Source organism: Convolutriloba macropyga, chromosome 6, assembly GCF_964194025.1.
Source record: "Convolutriloba macropyga chromosome 6, txConMacr16.3, whole genome shotgun sequence".
Taxonomy (NCBI): domain Eukaryota; kingdom Metazoa; phylum Xenacoelomorpha; order Acoela; family Convolutidae; genus Convolutriloba; species Convolutriloba macropyga.
This window is the reverse complement of record NC_134473.1, coordinates 38,707,153-38,728,821: the sequence shown is the minus strand read 5'-3', so window position 1 is coordinate 38,728,821 and position 21,669 is coordinate 38,707,153. Positions and strand designations below refer to the sequence as shown.

At 33.8% G+C, this 21,669-nt stretch overlaps 1 protein-coding gene across 1 annotated transcript in view; it reads left to right on the top strand.

The window, feature by feature from the left end:
- Positions 1–21,669, top strand: part of LOC142341666 (uncharacterized) — a 159,122-nt gene that overhangs the window by 37,964 nt on the left and 99,489 nt on the right. The window contains exons 11-18 of the mRNA XM_075392792.1: positions 1,066–1,190; positions 3,479–3,653; positions 4,343–4,580; positions 6,562–6,758; positions 10,440–10,649; positions 11,614–11,850; positions 18,582–18,838; positions 21,395–21,624. Coding sequence (XP_075248907.1) covers positions 1,066–1,190; positions 3,479–3,653; positions 4,343–4,580; positions 6,562–6,758; positions 10,440–10,649; positions 11,614–11,850; positions 18,582–18,838; positions 21,395–21,624 — 1,669 coding nt within the window. The remainder of the gene's footprint in view (positions 1–1,065; positions 1,191–3,478; positions 3,654–4,342; positions 4,581–6,561; positions 6,759–10,439; positions 10,650–11,613; positions 11,851–18,581; positions 18,839–21,394; positions 21,625–21,669) is intronic.

Below are 21,669 nucleotides of genomic sequence, written 5' to 3'. Positions count from 1 at the left end.
AACGGTATTCGATTCCATGCTTCTAAGAACACTTTTTTGCTGTTTACAGTCTATCAAAAAAATTGTCAACTCGAATGTTCTAATTGAAAACGCTTTTGAAGCAAGAAAAGGAAAGCTTCATTAGTCTATTGTCTACATGTGTTTCCGTATAATTTTCGCATGTTGCTCCATAGTTTTGACTTTTAGAGTTTGACAGCCTTGAGTATTTACACTTTGCCCCAGGTGCGCTTCATACATCTGAAACCCATTCCAGAATGGGATTACTTTTTTGTGGCAAAATGCTTTTTAATTATCCAGTAATTTAATTAATCCGATCAATTGAGTTTCCCTTACAAAATAAACAGTAGGGTTGTTTGTTTTGCCTTGTTATTGTAATAGTTGCCCAAAAAGTCAAGCGGCAAATGTATTATGAAACATTTCTTTAATTCTTTCAAGAGACTTGCGATTACTCTTGGATATCGTTTTTTTAATAACGTAAATTCAATTAGTATATGGCTTGGCAAGATAATCTTAGTCGACTTTATTAACTCATTGACATGCCATCCATTAGTCATCAATTCAAAGTCAAGACCTCGTCACACTGACGATGATTATTATATGAATCAAAACCCACACAATCGGGTTTTCAATTGGATTAAGAAAACACACAATCGGGTTTTCAGGTGGGATAATAACACCCTTTTAGCGTAATTTTTGTTCAAATTAAGATTTTTTTCTATCAAAATGTTTCCAAATAAAAAATTTGATTTCACGTACACTGGGCTGGTCTATATGTAATTAAAATGCCCCCGAAGCAAGCGGAATCCGCTTCGAAACGTTCTCCTGATATACTAAGACTTATACAACGGATTCCGGTTACTAATCTGAGTACTTTACTTACTTCTTATAAAAGCCAATTAGAAAAAAATTATTTAGTTGAACCAGCCAACAACGAAATTACTCATCAGCTGATAACACTGGAACACTTCAAGTGAAAGTATTCAATTCAGACGTCGAGTTGTTGATCTGTAGTAAGTTGTCTTTCTCATAGCTACAATTGAACGCAAAATTTGACTTGAATTTTAGCACCTGGCATACCCACCGCAGCTGTTTTGGAGATTGAGTCACCTTCTGGTGTTAACCAGCTGCAAGTGGAGTGGGCTCAAAACATAGATGACCAAGTTGCTGACTCTTCTAGATTTACTTGGACGGTAATTCCGAGTTATTCCGTATTCAGTTATAAGTTTAGCATAAAAGATATTTTTGAGTGCATTCAATTTTTGGGCGTTCAGCTCCAAAATATTTCTGTTTGCATATTGCTTATATTGTTTATAAGCTCTATTTGCATTCTATTACATAATTTGCTATTTTTTGCAAACATTGTTTTAATGAATAGTATTTCAATGCATTAATTTTGGAAATAATTTCCAAATTTTTTGCATCTAATAATTTGTATGTTTTTAACCAAAAGTTGTAGATTTGCAAATCCCAGTGATTCTGAAATTTTTATCGAGCAAGATCTGATAAGATGCTGACCAAAAATCTTTATCGTGTCAGATCTTAATTAGCTTAGATAACCCTTTTCACAAGTTAATTTTCTCTTTGCTGCTCTGACGCTTAACTGTTGAATCCCGTTTGGGCTACTGCTTGAAACAAACTCCGAATCGTCTTCATTTGAGAACATGTCATACTTAAAGAATTTTTGTCGTATAAAAAGATGAGTCGTAGTTTTCCGAATGTTTATCTTACAGGATCTTATATGGTTCTTATAACATCTCACATGATAAACATTTTTTGTCATCCAGATTTTTAGTCATCCAGATAAGGCAGAATTTTTATCTTGTAAGATCTGGCAAAAGTGAACTTATATTGTGTAAGATCTTATCATACCTGATTTGTATCGTGCAAGACCTGACAAATCGTCTTACAAAGTTTTAGTCAGGCGACGCATAATTTTATAAGCATTTGTAAGATACCTTTGTAAAAAATTTGTAAGATCTTTTACAATAAAAATTGTCAAATGTCTTGGATAGCATTTTTTTTAGAAAATCTTAATTTTTCCAGCCCTGTGAAATTTCAATCGTTTTTGGCGAAAAGAAAACAAAAACATAGTCAAACATTTGTATCATTTTTGTCATTTCACGGACTCGGCAAGAATTTCAGAATTTTTTATAATCTTTTTCTTTATGGTCTTTGACTGACATTAGGACCCGATTTACAGATAAAAAGCATTGATTTCAGCTCTCTTCTTAAAAAACCAAAATATTCAAAGGTAATTTTTCTCATATTTTAACAGATTTAGAAGATGAGACCCATCAATTGGCCTCAGTTATGCCAATTATTTTTTTTTCATTTAGCCATTACACTGTTAACTAAGAGAGTTCAGCAAAACTTAAGAATCGATCAGTTGTTGAGATAGTGCTACTGCGTGCTATAATCATTGCTCCGACAAATCTTGAAGATTTTCATTAAAAAGTCTATTAAAACTTTTTTAAATGTTGCTTCAGACTATTTATTTGTAAATTATGTCTAGTCAAATTTGTCAGTTTCAATATACACTGTTGACTAATTAAAAACTTGCGTATTCTAAAGTTGTGTAATAATCAAACGATGAGTAACTTTTGTGTTTCAAAAGAAAGGGTCATAACTTTATGTGCGCATGCACATTGCCAATCCTCCTTGTTTGAGTTTTTTTCAGTCATTTTATTAGTTTGAATAACACATTACCGTAGCAGACAAAACGGTCAGGTTTAAATTCAAAGGAAAAATTTTTGAATGCAGATCATCAACAACCCGGGTCGAGGTTCAGCAAAGAAGATATGTCATAAAATGGATATATGAAAGTATTGTAATAGAGCACAGCCAATCTGCGCAATGAACAATGTGAAAAATAAGAGCAGTGAAAAGTAGTTGGAAATAGTAGAGAGTTGAAAATCGGAATGAATAAATCTTGCTTGTAAACTCTTGTTTACCTTACAAACGCACCTAAGAAAAGAGAAAAATGAAGAAAGATAACCCTAAAAATAAAGATGTGACAAAATAAAATAGCAACGAAAAGCTGTGAAAATAAACATTTGTCACATTTACGGTTTTCATCAGTGAACTTTTTGTTTTCAACCTATTCACTGCAATTATTAAAAAATTCCTCTGATGAAAACCGTAAATGTGACAAATGTTTTTTTTCACAGCTTTTCATTGCTTTTTTATTTTGTCACATCTTTATTTTCAGGGTCAAACAGGTTTCGAACGTTTGACCTCCTCCATGTGAGTCCCATCTTCTTCCGTTTCTCTAGCTGTCACTTACTTCTACAAAATTTCTTTTGTATTTAAATCTGATGCACCCCACTCTATGTGAAACAGCCAAACGCTGAATTTTTGTAAGATCAGTGGTAGCCGTGAAAAATATTTTAAACACGTTTCTGAAACAGAAGGCGCCTGGAATATAATATTCTGCATATAGGGTCCATTCCCATCCATATAAGAGAGTTGAGTTTTCTAGATAAGCCGAAGTGAGGACGGAGGAGGGACATATGAGCAGGTGTTTAACAAAAGCTACTCGACTTCATTTGGGTTTGATACTGGACTGACTCCGGCCACCATTTACTACTACAAGGTTCAGAGTTTCTTCTACGGATGGCCATCTGAAGAATCTCTTCCCGATTCAGGCTGTACCTGTTAGTAGCTAATAATAAGCGGAACATCTGTTTTTTCTTTGGAATCCATTGTACCTGCATAAATTTTTTTGAGAAGTTCACAAAAAACTGAAGATTCAATTTCACAAAAAAACTGAAGACTGTTGTTAATAAGTAATTCGTATTCATTAGCTGTGTATGTGTTTTTATGTACGTTTGCACGTGTGTATATGTAGTATATATCCATGTGTGTTAGTTTAACCTAATGAATAAGAATAATTTCAGAGTATGATCAGACTCTGTATCAGTGTCTGAATCAGAGTCTGAATTAGAGGATTTCAGAGCAAAATGTGACATATACAGTCTGAATCAGTACTGATATATTTTATGAAAATCGTTCTGATTCAGTACTGAATTACTCTGAAAGTTAGGTTCGGGTTGATATTGAATTTCACGTAATGAGATATTAATGGATTGAAAAGAGGCGGAAGGCCGAGTGAAAGCATAAATGACCAGTTCGAAAGAAGCGTTAATCTTAAAACAAATTTAATGTCCAGATGTACGTGATACAAAATTCCCAACAAAGAAACCATCCAATAGCAACATAAATTTTTTATGTACCGCGAAATGAACGGATACGTCATTACTTCTGTAGAATATGAATAGTTAATTCTAATAAATCAACCCACCCCCCCCCCAATAGATTTTGAAACCCAGTGTTGTTGTGTTAGATCCAACTGCTCCCGAGAACCTGCAGATCAACACCATCAACTCAACTCACCTCGAATGTATCTGGGCATCTCCAACTGGAAATGGAGACCAGGTTGCAGGCTTCGAGATTGCCTACAACGTACAGGATGGAGTCTACGTGACTAAAGATATCACCAGCAACATCACATTCACAACCGACACCACCTTCGCAAATAATGTCGTACAGAATGGAGCCAACAGGTGCTACGTCAGAACTGTGTAAGTCTATTTTCTTTCTCCATCTCGAACGATGAAACAAAACAAAGATCCCTATAGTTGATTGCTCTAGAAACAATTCGCTTATTGTTGCCATCTGATTCAGTCAGAACAGACGGTTATCTTGCAATACATTGCAACAAAACGGTCTCAATATCACCGTGGAACAGTATTTTTTGGAAGAGAAAAGCTGTGCAACAGAAATTGTTTTCCAATAGAAATAGAGATTAATTATAACTGAAGACTTTCAAATCTAGCAAGTGTTTTGTTAACAGATGGGTATCAACTGTCAGGCAGAAAAATACACCGGAATTGAGTCTCAGAGCATTTAAGCGCTGAGCCAACACACTTTCATAGTAAAAACTTAAATCAGTTCTGAAACATTGCATCTTCAGAAAATTTCTTTAGGCGCAGAAAATTACTCATACCCCAAAATAAAGCTAGTTTGTATAGGCAATTACCACAAAGCCCATGTAGCTCAGTGGTTACGACTTGCTACGCAAATTATTTGTTACCAGCACCTACGCTGAAATTCGAATCACATATAAAGCAAACCTTGATCGCGGGAGTTGAGCTGAACATATCATTTTTATGCAGTAAATTTAACTCAAAGGTGAAGGCTAGCCAGTGTAAATTGTGACATGAACAGAGTACTGGCAATCCAGAAAAAAACTGGAAGCATCTAGACTGATTCAGCGCTGATTTGCTCTGCCACCAATCTCGGGGTAGCGAGAAGTATTTTACACTTGCCCTCTGTCCTCATTTTAATAGCTGCAATATCAATAGTTGCACAGCGCTATTATCAACCTTCTCCTGGTTTTTCAGAGATTTTGATCTGTATTGGGCAGTGTCTATTAAAACTCAACAAACAATATTGGAGGATTGTAATTCCTAAAATAATTGCCAAACGAAGCCTTTTTTGTAGACGTCTGAGACTTCTTCATTTAATTAAGTAGTTTGACTTTTCGTTTGACCAGTACTTTGACCAGCACAACAAACTGGTACAGCTCCCAGGATAATTAAGTCTATGTGCACCTCTCTTAGAGCATTACTGAGCTTTAATTTCAATGATCAACAAAGTTGCTAAGGAACGCTTAAGGAGGCAAAAATTAATTATGTTAAGGGCAATTTTGCCAAATTTAGGCGACTCCCATCAATTTTTTTCAATCAAATCTTGCTCTTATGATTGCAAACTGAGGCTAGCTTTCTTAAATGAGTGCGATTTGTCAATGAGAGTGAATTGTCTCAAGTAGTCGGTTACGTTTTAATAAATCAATTGAATGGAGTATATTTGAAACACGAAATAAAGCACGGCTAAAATTTTTTCAAAGAAACTTTGCAGAGCGGATAGATGAAAGAGAGGTTCTTTTGTTCCTAATGCTATTTTTATGAGGGCCGCAAAAAAGCACGAAAAACTGTTAGTAGCGAGTTAAACTTTTTTTCTGATTTGACTTTTTCAAGTTATCTTTTTTTGCTTTGAACAAATTTTGCTGTTGCTTGATATATTTTTCTAGAATATAGTTAAAAAAAGAATGGAGGTTGTTCTGACGGCGTACTGACATTTGTCGGTAATTATAAGATGCCTTAATTAAGTGTTAGGCTCTTTATAAATCACCGCTTGTTTTTTCGCTATTAATGGCGGCTCAATTAATATTAAAATATAATAATAACTTATACCTTTTCAATGATTCCGCTATACGTAGCTATTGATTTCATTGAGTCTTGCACCATTCAACTTCGACGAGTCTTACCGGTTTTTCAGCTCCCTGTAATTGTTGTTATTTTTAAAGATTTTTGTTATCATTGAAGATTATTTGAGGCATCACAGGATGTTTATCCTCAATTCATCATTTTTGCATTGGTATTTTGAGACAACGGGTTAACAAAGCTATCGCAGCTAATTTCTTGGCAGTCGGCCAGCTAGGTCTTAAGTTTGAGGAATGAAAACTTGCTTACAGTTAAGATGATTAATAATATATTGTAGAGCGAACTGCACAGACGAGGGCAAATTGCTGAACAGTAGTTGGTCCTCAGTTGATGGCTACTTGGCACCCATAAAACCTTCAATCACTACCCAGTCAGTGTCCGCCACCAAGATCCAGATCACTGCAGTCCCAGACCCAGTCAATACTAACACTGTCGGAATGACTGCCACAATCTTCAGAGACGGGGTCCCAATTGGTCAGTTAATTGATTTATTATCACGATGACAATCCATGGTGACCAATCATAGAAAAAATTGTATGATCAGACCGTAGCTGCTCAAATTTGGCAATAATTAAAATCTTGATAGACGTTGAGGATTCATGTGTGTGTATTTATTTAATTATTATAAATGTTTGATTGTAAGGACCTTGACTGGGGCACCATTATTACTATGGTGACAAATACATAGGAGTTTTGAGTTCGGGAAACTTAGATTACCAGACTTCACGTTATTGTTCAATTCTGACTCTGAGTAACGGTTGAAGTTCATTTGCTTTTAATGTTCGCTACAGTGAAATTGAGAGTTCGCTTCAGTGAAGCATTTATTGTATAAGTGCTGGTCTTCTTTATGCAAAATTTTTGCTTGAACGTTTTGACTTTTCGAGTGAATTTATTGCCGTGGACTTTTTGCGTTTTGCATGATCTAAATTTCTCTCTCATTCAGTATTATAAGCAGCTGAACTCAATTGGAGGCAGTTCACTACTACAAATTAAATGAAAAGTGCGCAAAAATTGGTATCATTTTGGCTATTATAGCGCTCATAAATTTTTACAATTCAAAGAATTTGAATTGTATTGGAGCACTGTCTTATTTTTACGACTCGAAGAGGAGTATTGGAGAAGTCCTTTTTCTAGTAAATTTTATTGGAGTGAATTTTGGAGCGTGAAATGAAACAAGTGAAAAAATTTGGAGTGATTTTGTTTCTGAACAAATGAAGAGTGGAGCGAAAAGAGAGTGGTTTTTTGTTCATATTGCTGTTTTCTATAGAGCGAGAAATTGAGGTGTGAAAAAAAATTCTGTAAGCGAGCGAATTTTTTTGTTCACGTCCGGCATTTTAAAGCAGTTTTTTATCATTTTTTGGTTGAGAGGTATGGTTATAATTTTATTTTAATTTTAAGCTTGTTTTGGTAGTGGTTTGAAGGTTTCTGGAAATTCTTTTGATTTTTATGCTAAATCGGAGGTTTTTCATGTATTTTGCTGATTTTCGAGCTAATTTTTGCGGTTTTTTGACGATTGTTTGGTTTTATTGGCTCAAATTGGTACTGTAAAGACCTCTTCTACTTTGAGCAATTTTTAGATAACAATTGGTTACAGTTTTGTGGATATGAATTTTTTTTGTTGAGAAATATGACAAGAAATGGCGAAATTTGGAACTATTTTTCCTAATTTTTTTGCAGTCTTCGTTTTTTCCTCTTTTTAGAAAGCTTCTTAGACTACTGTAACTTGCCTATTGTTTTGTGAGCATGGATATTTTACTCTTTGGATTTGTATTCTTTTTTAATAATTAAAAAATATTAATTTTCAGTTTTTTAGTGCACGTTGTTTTAAGAGATTTTTTTCCTAATTTGGCCTCAAGTTTCTTTAAAAAGTTCACATAATTGGTTTGAGTAAGTACTAGCTGTTTTGATGAAGTTACTTTGGCAGAGATAGTTATTTTGGGATTTTCTTTATAACAAAATTTGATCAGATTTTTTAAATCATATTTTAACAGATTTGATTTTTTTGTTTTTACTTTTTTGGTTCATGGTTTTGTTTCAAGATCATCATAATTGAGTGAAGGCACGTTTTGTCTGATGAATAGTTGGATGGTGTTTAAATGGATTTCCACTTCGAGTCGTTTCCAGAATTCTTCGGGCTATGTTTTTTAAGATCTGTTCGCACATTTTCAATATTTTTGAAGTCAAATAGGAGCAGTGACTTTGGTCACGCCCAAACAGGAAGTGGAGCGAAAAAGCAAGTGGTTTCGAGGCGTGAAATGTTTGTGCTCTATTTTTAAAGTAGAGTGAGAAAACTGTGTTTTGAACAAAAATTCGTTTTCTGGATTTTTGTTCACATGAGGCAATTTCATTTTGGTTTTTACTGTATTTTCGATTTTTTGGATAGGATTTTTTTCTAAATGGTTTTCCCAATCCCTTCATAGTTCATTCTAGGCCTAGTTTTTTTTGTTAAGGCCAAATTTACATTTCTCGCTAGTGGTTTTTCATTCACATGCGGCATTTTGACATTGTTTTTCTGTTTTTTTTTTTAATTTTTTTTTGATCTGATTTTTTTAGAAATTGTTTTTTTCCCAGTTCACTGATAGTCCGTTCTAGGTCTAATTTTTTGTTTTACGACGTTTGCCCGTTACGCAAATTTTGTTCTTAGTTACCATCTCTAATGCTTATTGGTATTGATACTAGCTCTTGTGTTGTCTCACTACGAAACATGAGTATGCTCAGCTCCAAAACGACATCAGAAAGTTAGCACTTTAATGTTTTTTGTACGAAAATAATTTTTTCACTACTTTTTTCTCTTCTTTCAATCCCAATCTTGGTTATGGGAATCAACGGCGGCTATTTTCCGGCATTCTGCCGGGTATGTTTATAGTGATAAAAAATCTCTAAAGACGTCAATATTTGAACCCTTGCTTAGTGAATGTGGTAGCTTCCATAGCTTTCACTTTTTCTGTGTTTCTGCAATTTGGAACTTACAGTTAAGCTAAGCAAACTCAGGCAAGAGCGGACAAGAAGCCAGAGAGAGCGAGAAAAAATAGGTGGTGTTCACTTGCGGCTGATTGGCAACTTCCAATCCTTTTAGGTTAAACTTTTATATTTTCAATCAACTTTTTTTTCTCACAAAACTTAGGAAAGATTGATATATTGGGAGCCCTTTTGACAAAATTTTATTGATTTCAGGCGAGAAATAGCTTTTTTATTGTACAATTTAAGGCGTACATTCTCTTTTGAATATCTATCGTTTTTTAATTTCTTTTCTGGTTCCCTGCCCACTTACGAGTGCATTTTTGCAATGCAGCCAGAAAGTTGATATTCTTTGACCTCCAAATTTGCCTTCTATTACAAGTATTTTTGGCGGAAAAATTGATTAAATGAGATCAATTGTTTCCCAATTTTTCGTCTTTTTAAGCTTTTCTGCTTAATTTTTCTGTTTTCGGTACTTTTTCAAATGTTGTTTTTCAATTGCTTATTTAGAACTATGCAATTGATCTTGTTAGGAAAAGGAGACATTTTAATGTCTGAAACGCCATTTTTATTGAAAAGTTCATCATTTTCTAATTATTACTTCAAGTTTTTGCTTTTCTGAGTTTTAACTATTGTTTTGTGGGTTGATTAAGTCGCTGAACGAACTGATACGGTGTCACGGATTTTATAGAGAATAGTGTATCTCATGCGGCAATGCTTTCAATGAACCAAAATTTAGCGTAGCACTCAGTTTCTTGAGTGTCTTTCCATAATTTGAGAATGTAAATTACGGTTGAAATTCAATAAGGATAAGCCAAACTCTGTAACTTTGTGAAATTTTTAAGTTTGTTGAAATTGCTGCTGAGTTATGGCCACAATCAGGTCGGAAATTTTGAGAATATATATCATGAATTGTAACAGCATTTGAACAAAACGACAAGAAAAGATTTCTAATTTTGCATCCTATCTTTATTTTTGACCATTATATAATCTTACTTGTGTCCATTCATCCCCCAGGTTGAGTCCAAGACGGAATCAAGTATGTCCAGACCAAAGATGAACGCAAAAGAGGGGCGTCGCGTGGTAAAAATTACATAGCATCGAAAAACGCACGAAAGTATGGACATGAACGAATGTGATCATAGATAGATACATTACAAATTGTAAACGTTTTTTTTCCTAAACGCGATGTTTAAGCTGAGGACATTGCCTCTCCGTGGACCTTTGAAGACAGCACAGTTGTAGCTGGACACCGATATACGTACACTGCACATGTAGAGCAAAACGGCAACCCCTCTTACGAGAGCGAGGGCAAGTACGAATGTGCGAAACCGAGTGTGGTGGGTAATATGTACAGTGAGGCTGTCAACATAACTGCACTTACTCTCTACTGGAGCATTCAAACTGGTTAGCTAATTCATTTAATCTCACTCACCCAAAATTTCATAATTGTATATCGCCAATAGAGAAAAATGTCTCCTTTTGTTTATGTCCACTCTAGTTTTTTTTCAGATATTTTTAAACTTTTCCATTCAATGAAAAACTTTTTGATAAATTTGAAGGAACTCTCGTTAAGTGTCCTCTGGCATCACTGGACTGCTTTAAGGCATCACTGGACTGGGCCTCTTTAAAGCTTTAAAGAGGCCTAGTCCAGTGATGCCTTGAAGAAATAAATAAGACACTTAATAAAAATAATAAAAAATTGTTTTCGGAATCTAAGGACAAGTTATCGTCTGTTATTATATCAACACAAACGCATCAATAGGCTAGCCAGCCTATTGATCTCATATCAGATCTGAGTGATGTGTTTGTGTGGATACAATAATAGACGATAACGGGGTTTAATTTTTTATTAAATGTCTTAAACTATTTCCTAATCCCCAGTACAATATGATTCCGTTATTCGTAATGAATTATACCTTTCTAATGAATATATAAAATTTAATGGATAGCACTTTATCACAGCAAAATAAGAGTTAGTATTTTTTCACTCATGATAACGAAAGTGACATTTTTGTCCACTGGGAGGGGAAGAAAACAGCTCCAACTTTCTTTTATGACAATCTGAAACGAAAACATCAAACATTACCACGAGAAAAAAGCATTATCAAAAGAAATTGTCAAACCGCTAAGAAAAAACGACCTTATCAACATTATTTGGGGTTTCTAATTAGAAAAAATTAGACTTAACAAAAACGGGGATTTTTCCTATATATTTACCTATTGATAAGATAATTGCTTGACACTCAAATTAATAAAAAAAAATTGAAAATTGCTCGAATGGTATTTGAGTTAATATTATGGCAACATTGAATTAATCGAAGAAACTTTCTCGAACTTTTCCTCGAGGTTTAAACTCCTTGACTTTCAGGAGAAGTTGACTTGTTCTTTGTGAGCTCCCAGAGAGATGCGGCCGTGGAAACTGAAGGCGTGGTTGAGGTGACCACTGGAGAGACCAGATACAGCTACACATTTGGTGGCCTCCAGGCTGGTACCTGCTACTCTGTCAAGGTCACACCAGTTAGGGACTGCAATACGACTGACCTGAGTGGGACAGCCACTGCATCCAACTATTCTGGGGATCCACTCACAATCTCAGCCTGCACTAGTTAGTAGCGCTTATAATAACCACCTTCTAACTTTTTAATCTTTATAACATTTTATTTTTAGTTGCCATTGTCTGAAGGCTCTTGTACAAAGCGATTTATAGAGCTAGTAGCGAAATGCAAAATTAAAATTATGAAGTTTCCTATCCTGAATGTTTCTTATCCTTATCCTAAGGACCTGTTCCTTTAGTGCTTAACGACTTAGATTAATAAAGATCTTTAATTGATATAGATCTTTTTAAACTTTTATTTCAATTTCTTCTTTGGTTGTGAGGCTTTTAAGACCATTGAATTGATTTTTGATCAGATCTCGAGAGTTCTTTTAGTGTCTTAAATAAATCCATATTATCAATTTTTACGGAGTAGGTGTGCTGGAATCTTATTTCCTACCAGGAGAAGGGTTATTTGTTTTCTCTTGTACTCTAAGAGAAATAGAGTCATAAGTATGTGTATGTATGCTTTTTCATTATAACACACTCGCTATGCTCGAATGTCAATAACCAGAAAGATTGACACTTTATCTAGTTTTAAAACAAAATTATTATTCACTTTTTGTTCCGACCCCTCTTGAGGGGGGAGGAACTATATACTCAAATGGGTTTTTTTTGTTCAGTCAATTTTGGCCGATCGATATAATAATCATAGAGTTGTGAGTGGCATCATTAGAAAGCCCGTCCAGCGTAGAATATGGAATTGAAAAGATTTTTTCAATTTTCGTTATTTATAGGGAGTTAACGAGGTTTAAAATTTTGTGAATATTAGCTGTTTTATTCACATTTTTGACCAAATTTGCGTCAATTTTGACCAAATTTTCGTCAATTTTGCCAAAAATATGTTAAAATTGTAAACTGTATTGCTATAGATTTTATCTCTAAAGATAGAGGAGGGTTGCTGAATTGTTCGATCTCAGTTTTTTATTGGGATTTATGACAAAATTTTTCAAAATTCAGACTTTTCATCAAAAATGGGATCAAATTTGCTTTTTTAGCCAACTTGCTTTAAGTTTGCAGGAACTAGACACTTAAAACTTACGGCCAGATTCTTGCTAAGCTCAAAACAGAGTTAGTTGTACTCGCGCTGGCTTGAGGAGTCTTCTGGAATAACAATTTTGCCAATTTTTGGAAAATTCAAACTCGACAATTATACAAAATCCATTGTTTTTTTGACAAAAAGAAAAATTGTGTATAGAATTGTTTCGCAACCATTTCAACAATTCAGTATTTTGATTGACGCGCAGCAACAACTGGGTTGATCTTGATCTCACTATGGATCCTTATGATAAAAATTTTTTAGATTTTAATGCGGCGTGGCCTTTTTTTTCAAAAAAATTCCGTCATGTAACTGTTTTTTTATTTAAATTACGCACAAGAATTTCAAACCAAGGATCAATTAATGACAGTTTCTATTAACAAAGAAATGAGACTCAACGAGATAACACTATGGTTTCAGAGTTAAGTTCATGGTTTTTGTGGCTCTGACAAATTGTTTTCGTAAAAAGTTTTTTGACTTCTTTCGTTTTGCATTCATTTCTTATACTTTTTGCAGCCCAATGGTTTAGTGTCCACAGTAAAAGATCCAGTTAGCTGTTAGAAAGTATCAAAGAATCTATACATTTTTTTCTGTTGTTATCAACTGTGTGTTATGACTTTATATATATTGTTTTGAAAATATGTATGAAAATTTTGTTGAATTTTTGAACTTTGCCATTATTTTATCTCATTTCGCTAAACTTTGGGCGTGGTCTCAGTAAAAACAGGCGGAAATAGACTTCCTGTGAGTTAAAAATTAATGTCGGCAACGGTTTTATATTCAACTAATGGTTTCTTTATTTTGGTACTACGCGTTTTCCGTTTTCCTTTCATTTTTGATCATAGTTGCAAATTTTTCGAGTTCAATTTAATTCCTTGTCGAATTATTACATTATTTTCAATCAAAAGAAGGCATTTTAGGGAAAATGGATAACATAAAAAAGGCGCTTCTGGATATGTTAATTGTTATTTTTGAATAGTATATGCTTTTTTGGCTGAGACACAGCCATCTCGCAAAATTTTGTGGCTTTTTTTATTTTGCCCATGTTTGTCTTTCTTTTTGTTGTTGTGCACCATATACCCAATACCAAATGATCTTAATTGCTTCCTAGTTAAAGATTTCATTTTATAGCTTCCTGTTTTAATGAATTTCAATTTAAATTAAAAAAAAATAAGATCTTTTCAGCTGTCTCCTTTTTGCTTTTATTTTTGTCGCCATGTAACTCAATTTCACTTATTAGAAGTCTCGATGACTTTTTTTGTTTCAAACACTTTTTTGGCGCTTGCTTATACGTTGTGACTGATCGCTTTCACCATTTAGTTTCATAAAAGTTTTCGAGATTTCCATACTGTTCATTTTTTGGGTTTCTTTTTGTTGTCATTTCTAAGTAGTCCTTTTATAAGGAAGTCTCGTTGATGTTAAGATGAAGGGAAAATGATGAATAGTGAATTGATCAGTGTCATGTCGTAAAATTGAAGTTTTGGCTTCTTTATTTTATTTATTTGATTTTTGTGGGCTCCTGACAAGTTTTAGCTTCTTTATGTATTTGATTTTTGTGGTCTCGTGACTTAGTCTCATTATTAGTAGGTCCAATTCGCTCCCTGAGGTGTTGACACTTAATCCATCGCTTTCTGTTGTAATCCTAAGTCTGCTATGACTTTTGAAAATATGTTTTCAAATATAAATTTGAGTTTTTCAGCTTCTTTTTTAATTAGATTTTCGGTCGATTTGTAGATCAGTCCCTGTAAACACATGTCACAACCCGTTTCGGCTGAGCTATAATTTACAACAGTTTTAGCCTCAATCATTTGTTTCTCAGCTTTGTTACTACTGTTACTACGAGATTTTATAAAATGTTACATTTTTTTATATTTGTTTATTTCAAAGAATTTTTGGTTTCCTTTTGAATTATAACAATAATCGTTAATCCCATTGGCTTTGAAATTTTAAGCAATTGAACATTGGCCAACGAGATGTTTTGATTACTTCTTATGTAGATATAAATGAACATTTTAGTGATTTCAGTTGATATCTAATGTATTAATAACTGTAAAATTAATTTTTTCAAAATGGAAAAGTAGTTTTGAACTTCGCACCTATTGGTTCTTTTTTCCGAACTGTTAACCAGTCTCATTGGGGACAAGTCAGATATCTTTTCCAATTGAGTATAGCTTAAATTGTTCTGTTTTGGTTTTTATCTGATGCGAGTTTGATTCGTTATGATTTTTTTTATTATAGACATCATTTTTTGGTCGTAAATAATGCTTGTTGTTTGATTTTTATTATTGTCCTCTCTAGTAGTCCTATTATCGACAACTTCCGTCGGCCCTTTAGCGGCCTGTCGTATTTCATTGGTTGTTTGCTAAACGACGAGTATGTTTTTGAAAGTTTTCTAACTCATCATTTGGTAAGCCAATTAGGTCGAGAACGTGTATGAGCGGGTTCGGAACATTTTGTGCGTACGCACATTACCGAGCCTCCTTGTTAAACCTAAATTCAAACGTTGAGATATATTAAGAAAGAAAGCGTTATGATCGTTCAATTAACGCCTATTTATTTTAGATTTTGAAGTCTCGATAAATATTTATATCGAACATTTATTTAAATCGAAAACTTTATTAATCGCTTTGTCAAAACCCACATTATATGCAGCAGCAAAGGTTTGCAAAAAAATTCAGCGGCATATTATATTAGCGTTCAGCGAGAATTATCTTCAAGTTCTTGACGGGTGTCCTATAGTCTTAAAAAATTGAAGAAGACCTCTGATTAGAAGAAGAAGAAAACACAAGTTCCGAATCGAAAATCGAAAAGGAGGATGCTAAAAAGGCAATATTTTAAATTTTCATGTTGAAACGAGGCTGTATTAGTTTGCAAAAAATCTGAAAAAAACACATAAAGACGATCTAGACAAAGGAAAATTCATATTTTTCGAAAGAAAGAATTGTTAAAATTAGGCGATTTTTTTTCGCAAAAATCAATATTTTTCAAAATGAGAGGCGTCAATAAAATTTAACCTATACTAAAGCAAGCAATTGCATCATAAAATTAATAACAGTTTCATAGTGTGCTACAATTGAAATTTGCAGGCATCAGTTCTTCCTTGAAGTTATCGACAAAGCAACGAAAATAACAAATTTAGATGTCAAATTTAAATGAAAGATATTTGGTCGGTACTTTTATCTTATATTTGAAATCTTCAGGATTGCAATAGTAATATGGCAAGATCTGTTTTTATTGAGAATTGGGGGACAAAAACACAAAAAAAATTAAAGAAATTCACTGTTTTTTCAAAAGAAGTAACAGTACCAAAGCGAAAAAAACGTTCGAATAAAAAAATAAACAAGCCTGTTGTTAACGAGTCTAATATTCAAGTGAGAACAAAACTTTAAAACCTGACTCCAAATTATTTTAAAGTTTCTTGATGGCTCCTTAGAAAACCCAATTGTCATTTCGTTTATCAGACTTAATGGCAAAACTGCGCGCAAAAATAACAAAAAAAAAGCTAAAACTGGAAGCAACTAACATGACTTAGAAGCCACAAAAAAAATTATATGTTACTAATGGGAAATATTCTATTAATTAACTATTGCATTATTAGAAAGGTTATTGGTAGCTGTCTTTACTGACATGTGTTAAATAGGAAGCCATAACAATGGTGAAGTAGGGCAAAACTCACAAAAATTAATTGATGATCTCTAATGCAAACATTGTCAAAACCATTAAAACTAAAAATTGTTGATCAAAAGAGGCAGAAAAAATTCCATTTGCTTCTTTCGACAGCTCATTTAAACTCTCATTATTCAATTTTGTGACCAGTGAAAAAAACTAATAGTACAGGCGGAAGCACAAATTAAAAAAACAAGATAACGAAGCTCTGTCAAAATCTTGAAAACAAATAAGATGACCAAAAAATCTTGTATAGATTTACTTCTAGATAGGTTTTTTAAACCCTCAGCCGGACGTTTCTCTAATAGAGCTATGTGACAGGAAAACAAAAATACAATAAATACGAGTAAAACACAAAACTTCAAAGAAAGTTTTCTTTCCAGGTTGTCCTTTTCAATCGATACAGTAAATTTTTTGAACCCTTAGACTACACGTGTCCAAATTTGAAGGCAATCAAAAACGGTGAAATAGCGGTGAAGTTGCGGCCTTGTTCAAAGCAAAATATCGGCCTCCAATTTTAGAGCAGTTTGGAAGATTTTAAAGCTTTGAAACTGCTCGTTTCTCGATCCCTTTACGTTTCTAATGTAAGCATAACCAGTTTTTAAATTTGACTTCTCCTTGATGTTAAAATATAGAACAATTTTGATCTTGGCTCGAGCAATATTGCTCCTCAATAAAATTCAAATTCTTTCGAGCTTAAAAGCCATAATGAGACAGACTATCGATAGCCTTGCTAATGAGCGGCGAAGCCTTGCTAATGAACTTCACAAAGTTTTTTCTAATATTAGCCGTATTGTTTAAAAATATCAAAAATTGGTCGATAATTACGTTAAAAAGTGAACAAAATACGGTAAAATGTCGATTGTTCTCAGAAATATGAAACCTGGATAACTCCTCGAATTCCCGAAAAGAAGAAGAAAACTTAAATTTACAATTCTACTCTCGATGTTCTTTTTTTATTGATAACAATCATGCCTTTCTACGTGAATTTTATCGATCGGCCAAAATTGACTGAACAAAAAAAACCCAGTTGAGCATATATTCTCTGCCCTGCCCCCTGCAATAAGGTGGACAACAAGACATGTATGCATTTGTATAGAAAGCAATCTCCCTGTTTTGATTTTTTCAGGTGTTTGTATCTGATTTCTAAAATGAATCGATGTAAAATTGATAAAATTTTTCCTGCAGCAGGATCCGAGTTAATTATTGGCGTGAGAAAATAGGAAAATGAATGAAGCTAATAATTGTTTGCAAAGCATCAGTAGATTGTGTACCACGTAAAATCTGTTCTAAGTGGTCTTAAGTTCTTCCACTCAAAACTGTGTTTTACATGAACGATCTGCAATGGGAAAAATAGAGTGCAAGATACTGGCAGTTTTATAGGTAAAACCTCTCTTAGCTCTAAAGTCCTTTTTTTTTAGGCTCAGCCCTTATTCTCATCTAACGAGTTGAGGACGTTCTAAAAATCAGGTTTTAGCAAGTTCAAATAATATATTTTCTATTAGAATAATAAATTCTAGTAAAATGTGTCTGAGTACAACATTTTATATAGAGCAGCAGTTTGAAATACTGTTAGTATGCTATCAGAATTAAGCCCTGAAGACGTCAATTCATTGTTGAAAAAGATCAGGTTATTATGCTCACTTATTTTCCTCAACAGCACATAGCCATCTCTCTTTGCAGCTTTCATTCCGACTCAATCTTCTCTAGGACTGTTCATGGCAACATTTATAGCTGTTTATAATCTCTGATGCAATTTCGAGTACAATCGAGTAAATTGTAAAATATGGTAACGGACGTTGGATAAGAATAAATTCTTTCAAGAATTATAAAATTTCAAGACCTGGCCGGACTAAAATTCACGTTTGTTTGTTTTTTTAAATGCAAGCAATGCCATAATTTTGCTTTCTTCAAATAATGGTAGTACCTATGGTTCTATTTTTTGCCTTCAAGGAGTTAATGTATTAAATTCTTACTGGTTAAGCTGATTACAGCAGCGTTAGTATTACTTAATGATTCGTCAACAATGGCATTTCAGCACCCACTACCCCTGGTATCACAGTGACTCCAGGAGCTCAAGGCGTGATAGATATCACCTTCAACATCACAGACTCTGCATTCACTTACCGTCTCTGGAGATCAACGACCAACACTTCAGCGCCAGACTACGAACTGGACCTCACTGGCATTTCAAACGGTGCATTCTCAGACAGCTTGAATATTATCGGGGGGTTTGCGTACTGCTACGAGGGACAAGTCAAGCAGGGCACAGTCGAATCTCTCAAATCCCCTATAGTAGGTTTTATTTTTATTTTTTGGGGGTCTCCCCCATTATAGCCCATTACACGCATTTCTCAACAGGTTCAATTACTCAACCCATAACTCAACAGGCAGTGTTCCGTGTTGTAATCATTTATCTAGCAACAAAATTCGGATCTTTTCTGTTTGTGTCCCTCCCTCCCCTCCCCCCCCCCCAAAAAAATATAAAACATGCACGAAAAATTGAGAATATTGATACAAGACATCAACAGAACAATTACAGAGGAAGATACCATCCAGAATGCAACGATCCTATATTTTCTTACAAAAAAACTTATCAAACAAGCTCATATAGTTTAATTAGACAGAATCCGTTTTTACTCAAGCACTACCTGCCTCAAGAAGAGGAAATTTGTATTTTTCAATGAAAAAATTTTATTGAATACCATATCACTATGATGAGGAAATTAAAAGAAATCAATTATTTCGAATATCAATTCTAAATAGTTTTGTGCAGAAGTTTTTAACGGGCACCAGATCAAACTAGGAAGCTGGATAATGTGCTTTGGCAAATAACATTCCGACCTCGCTGATCCACAATCTTGTATCAATTGTCTGTCAACTGAAGCAGAGAAAGAATGACTGCAAATAAGCAGCTGTAACATTGCATTTGCTAGACTCAGAATTTCATATCTTGTTATTTAAACTTAAAAAAGGCAAGACTTCTATATATATAAAGGGTCCAGACAAGTGAGTATCAAAATATAATTTCCCTAGAATAGGCATTCAAGCAAATAAAATGACAGACATGAAATCATTTCAAATACAATTTCTGATGTTGAAAAACTACAGGTTTTTAATAATTGAAAAAAAAAAAAAAATTATTGAGATCCAAAAAGTAACATCTATGCACTTTTGTAGCTGAAACTCAAAACATATAGTAGCGAGTAACAACCTGTAAGTAACAAGAGGCCTCTATTGGATTTCAATTATGAATTTCCCAATTTGGATTTATAAGTGGAAAAATGACTTTTGCACTCAATTATTAATCAAAATCGACAATAAAAAAATCTGATCAAACTCAATCGGCGTCACCCAAGCCAGAAAATCACTATCTAATGACACAATTGTCCCTGGCTCTTACCAAACGCTTTTTCTGACAATTTAGTTAATAAATCACATAAACCCACATATAAGAACAAAAGAAAAAATCTGAATAAAAAATTCTATTCTTAAAATTTTCAAAACCCATTGCAACCACACAAAGTTTTAAAAACTAAAGATACTCAGAACAAGCACACCTCTATATGTATGATGGAGCTAATACCTATTGTTATTAAAAAATAATTTACAACTCGACAAAACAAAATTGAGGTATAACTTTTTCTCAGAATCTGGTATCATTTTCGAAACAAAGCTGAAAGCATTTAGTGTCAAATGGGAAAAACGCGTAATATAATTGAAATTACCTAGGAAAACATTTGGTCTTGTTAGTATTACAACCATTGTAAACAACCAAGTCCAATTGTAAACAACCAATATTAACCAGAAAAAAATCAAATGAGTGACGTAGATAAAACTCAAAAACTCTCTAAACTTTAAGGAAATTCAATAAATCTACTTATGTTTAGTGATCATTGGAGATAAGATTAGATTCAGATATTTTTACTGAAGAGTCTTTCAATGATTGAGATTGCTGGCAAGGCAAAAAACGGTTGGTACTCAAATTTCCCTTGTATTTTTTAAAACAAAATTAGTGTTCAATCTTAAATAGCATTAGCTGTAAACTCCAAGAATCCAACAGAATATCTTTGCAGTCCTGAAATTAAGGAGATCGTTCGTTACTCAGACAGTAAAAAAACTACAGAAAATACATTAAATTTTTACTAAATTTTTTCTATAACAATTAGTTTCAATGTAATCAATGCCAAAACTATAAACTGACAAAATTATTTAACTTCATTGATATCTTTTGAGAATTTCATTGAGACTTGTCAGTATGGGGACTCATATTCAGAACAAATTAAAAAAATTGATAAAATTTTAAAATGGACGCAATAAATGAAAACAAAAACAAATTGCTCTAAAAACTGAAAAAGCCAGATCAGTATCAAACTGTTTACTTTTCTCTGATAAACTACAATTAGAAAACAGTCAGCCTAATTATTGATTCATGTGATATGATTGGAAAAAATGAAAAGTTTTTTAAAAAATGTCCTAGAGATTTAACAAAATTAATTTGAAAAGTGAAATGTTCACAAGAACTTTGAACCACGAATCGCCTTGAAGAAGAGGGAATTTTGGAAAAGCTCTTTAATTTTGCGCTCTACGCTTGACCGGCTTTCCAGTGATGCCACTCATCACTCTCTGCGATAATTAACTCAATCCGCCAACATTGAGTGCACAAAAAGACCCCGTCGAGCATATAGTTCCTACCCCCAGAAGTGGGGTCGGAGCGAATAACGTCTATTATATGACAGTGACAATCCACAGATACTATTACTTGTCAGTTTATCGGTTAAAATGATCATGTTCATTGTAAATTATTCAAAGTAATGTGACTTCAATACATGAAAACTGTTCTCACTTTAGACTTGCACCTGTGCCAAACCAAACCCACCATCTGGTGCGTATGTATCCAATTACACCAGCACTGCTCTTGAGGTCACTTGGGTCAACCCGGACGGAAACTTCAGCTACACGCAGATCACGATGAACAACTTGAACGACAATGCTACAGGCAATGCCAACAAATACATAGTGGGTGATGCAGCCAGCGGGGTCACCCTGACCGAAAACACTCCCTACACAATCAAATTAAGGTTTCATTAATCAGTTAATCGCTGTCCGTTAATCCAATCTAAAGA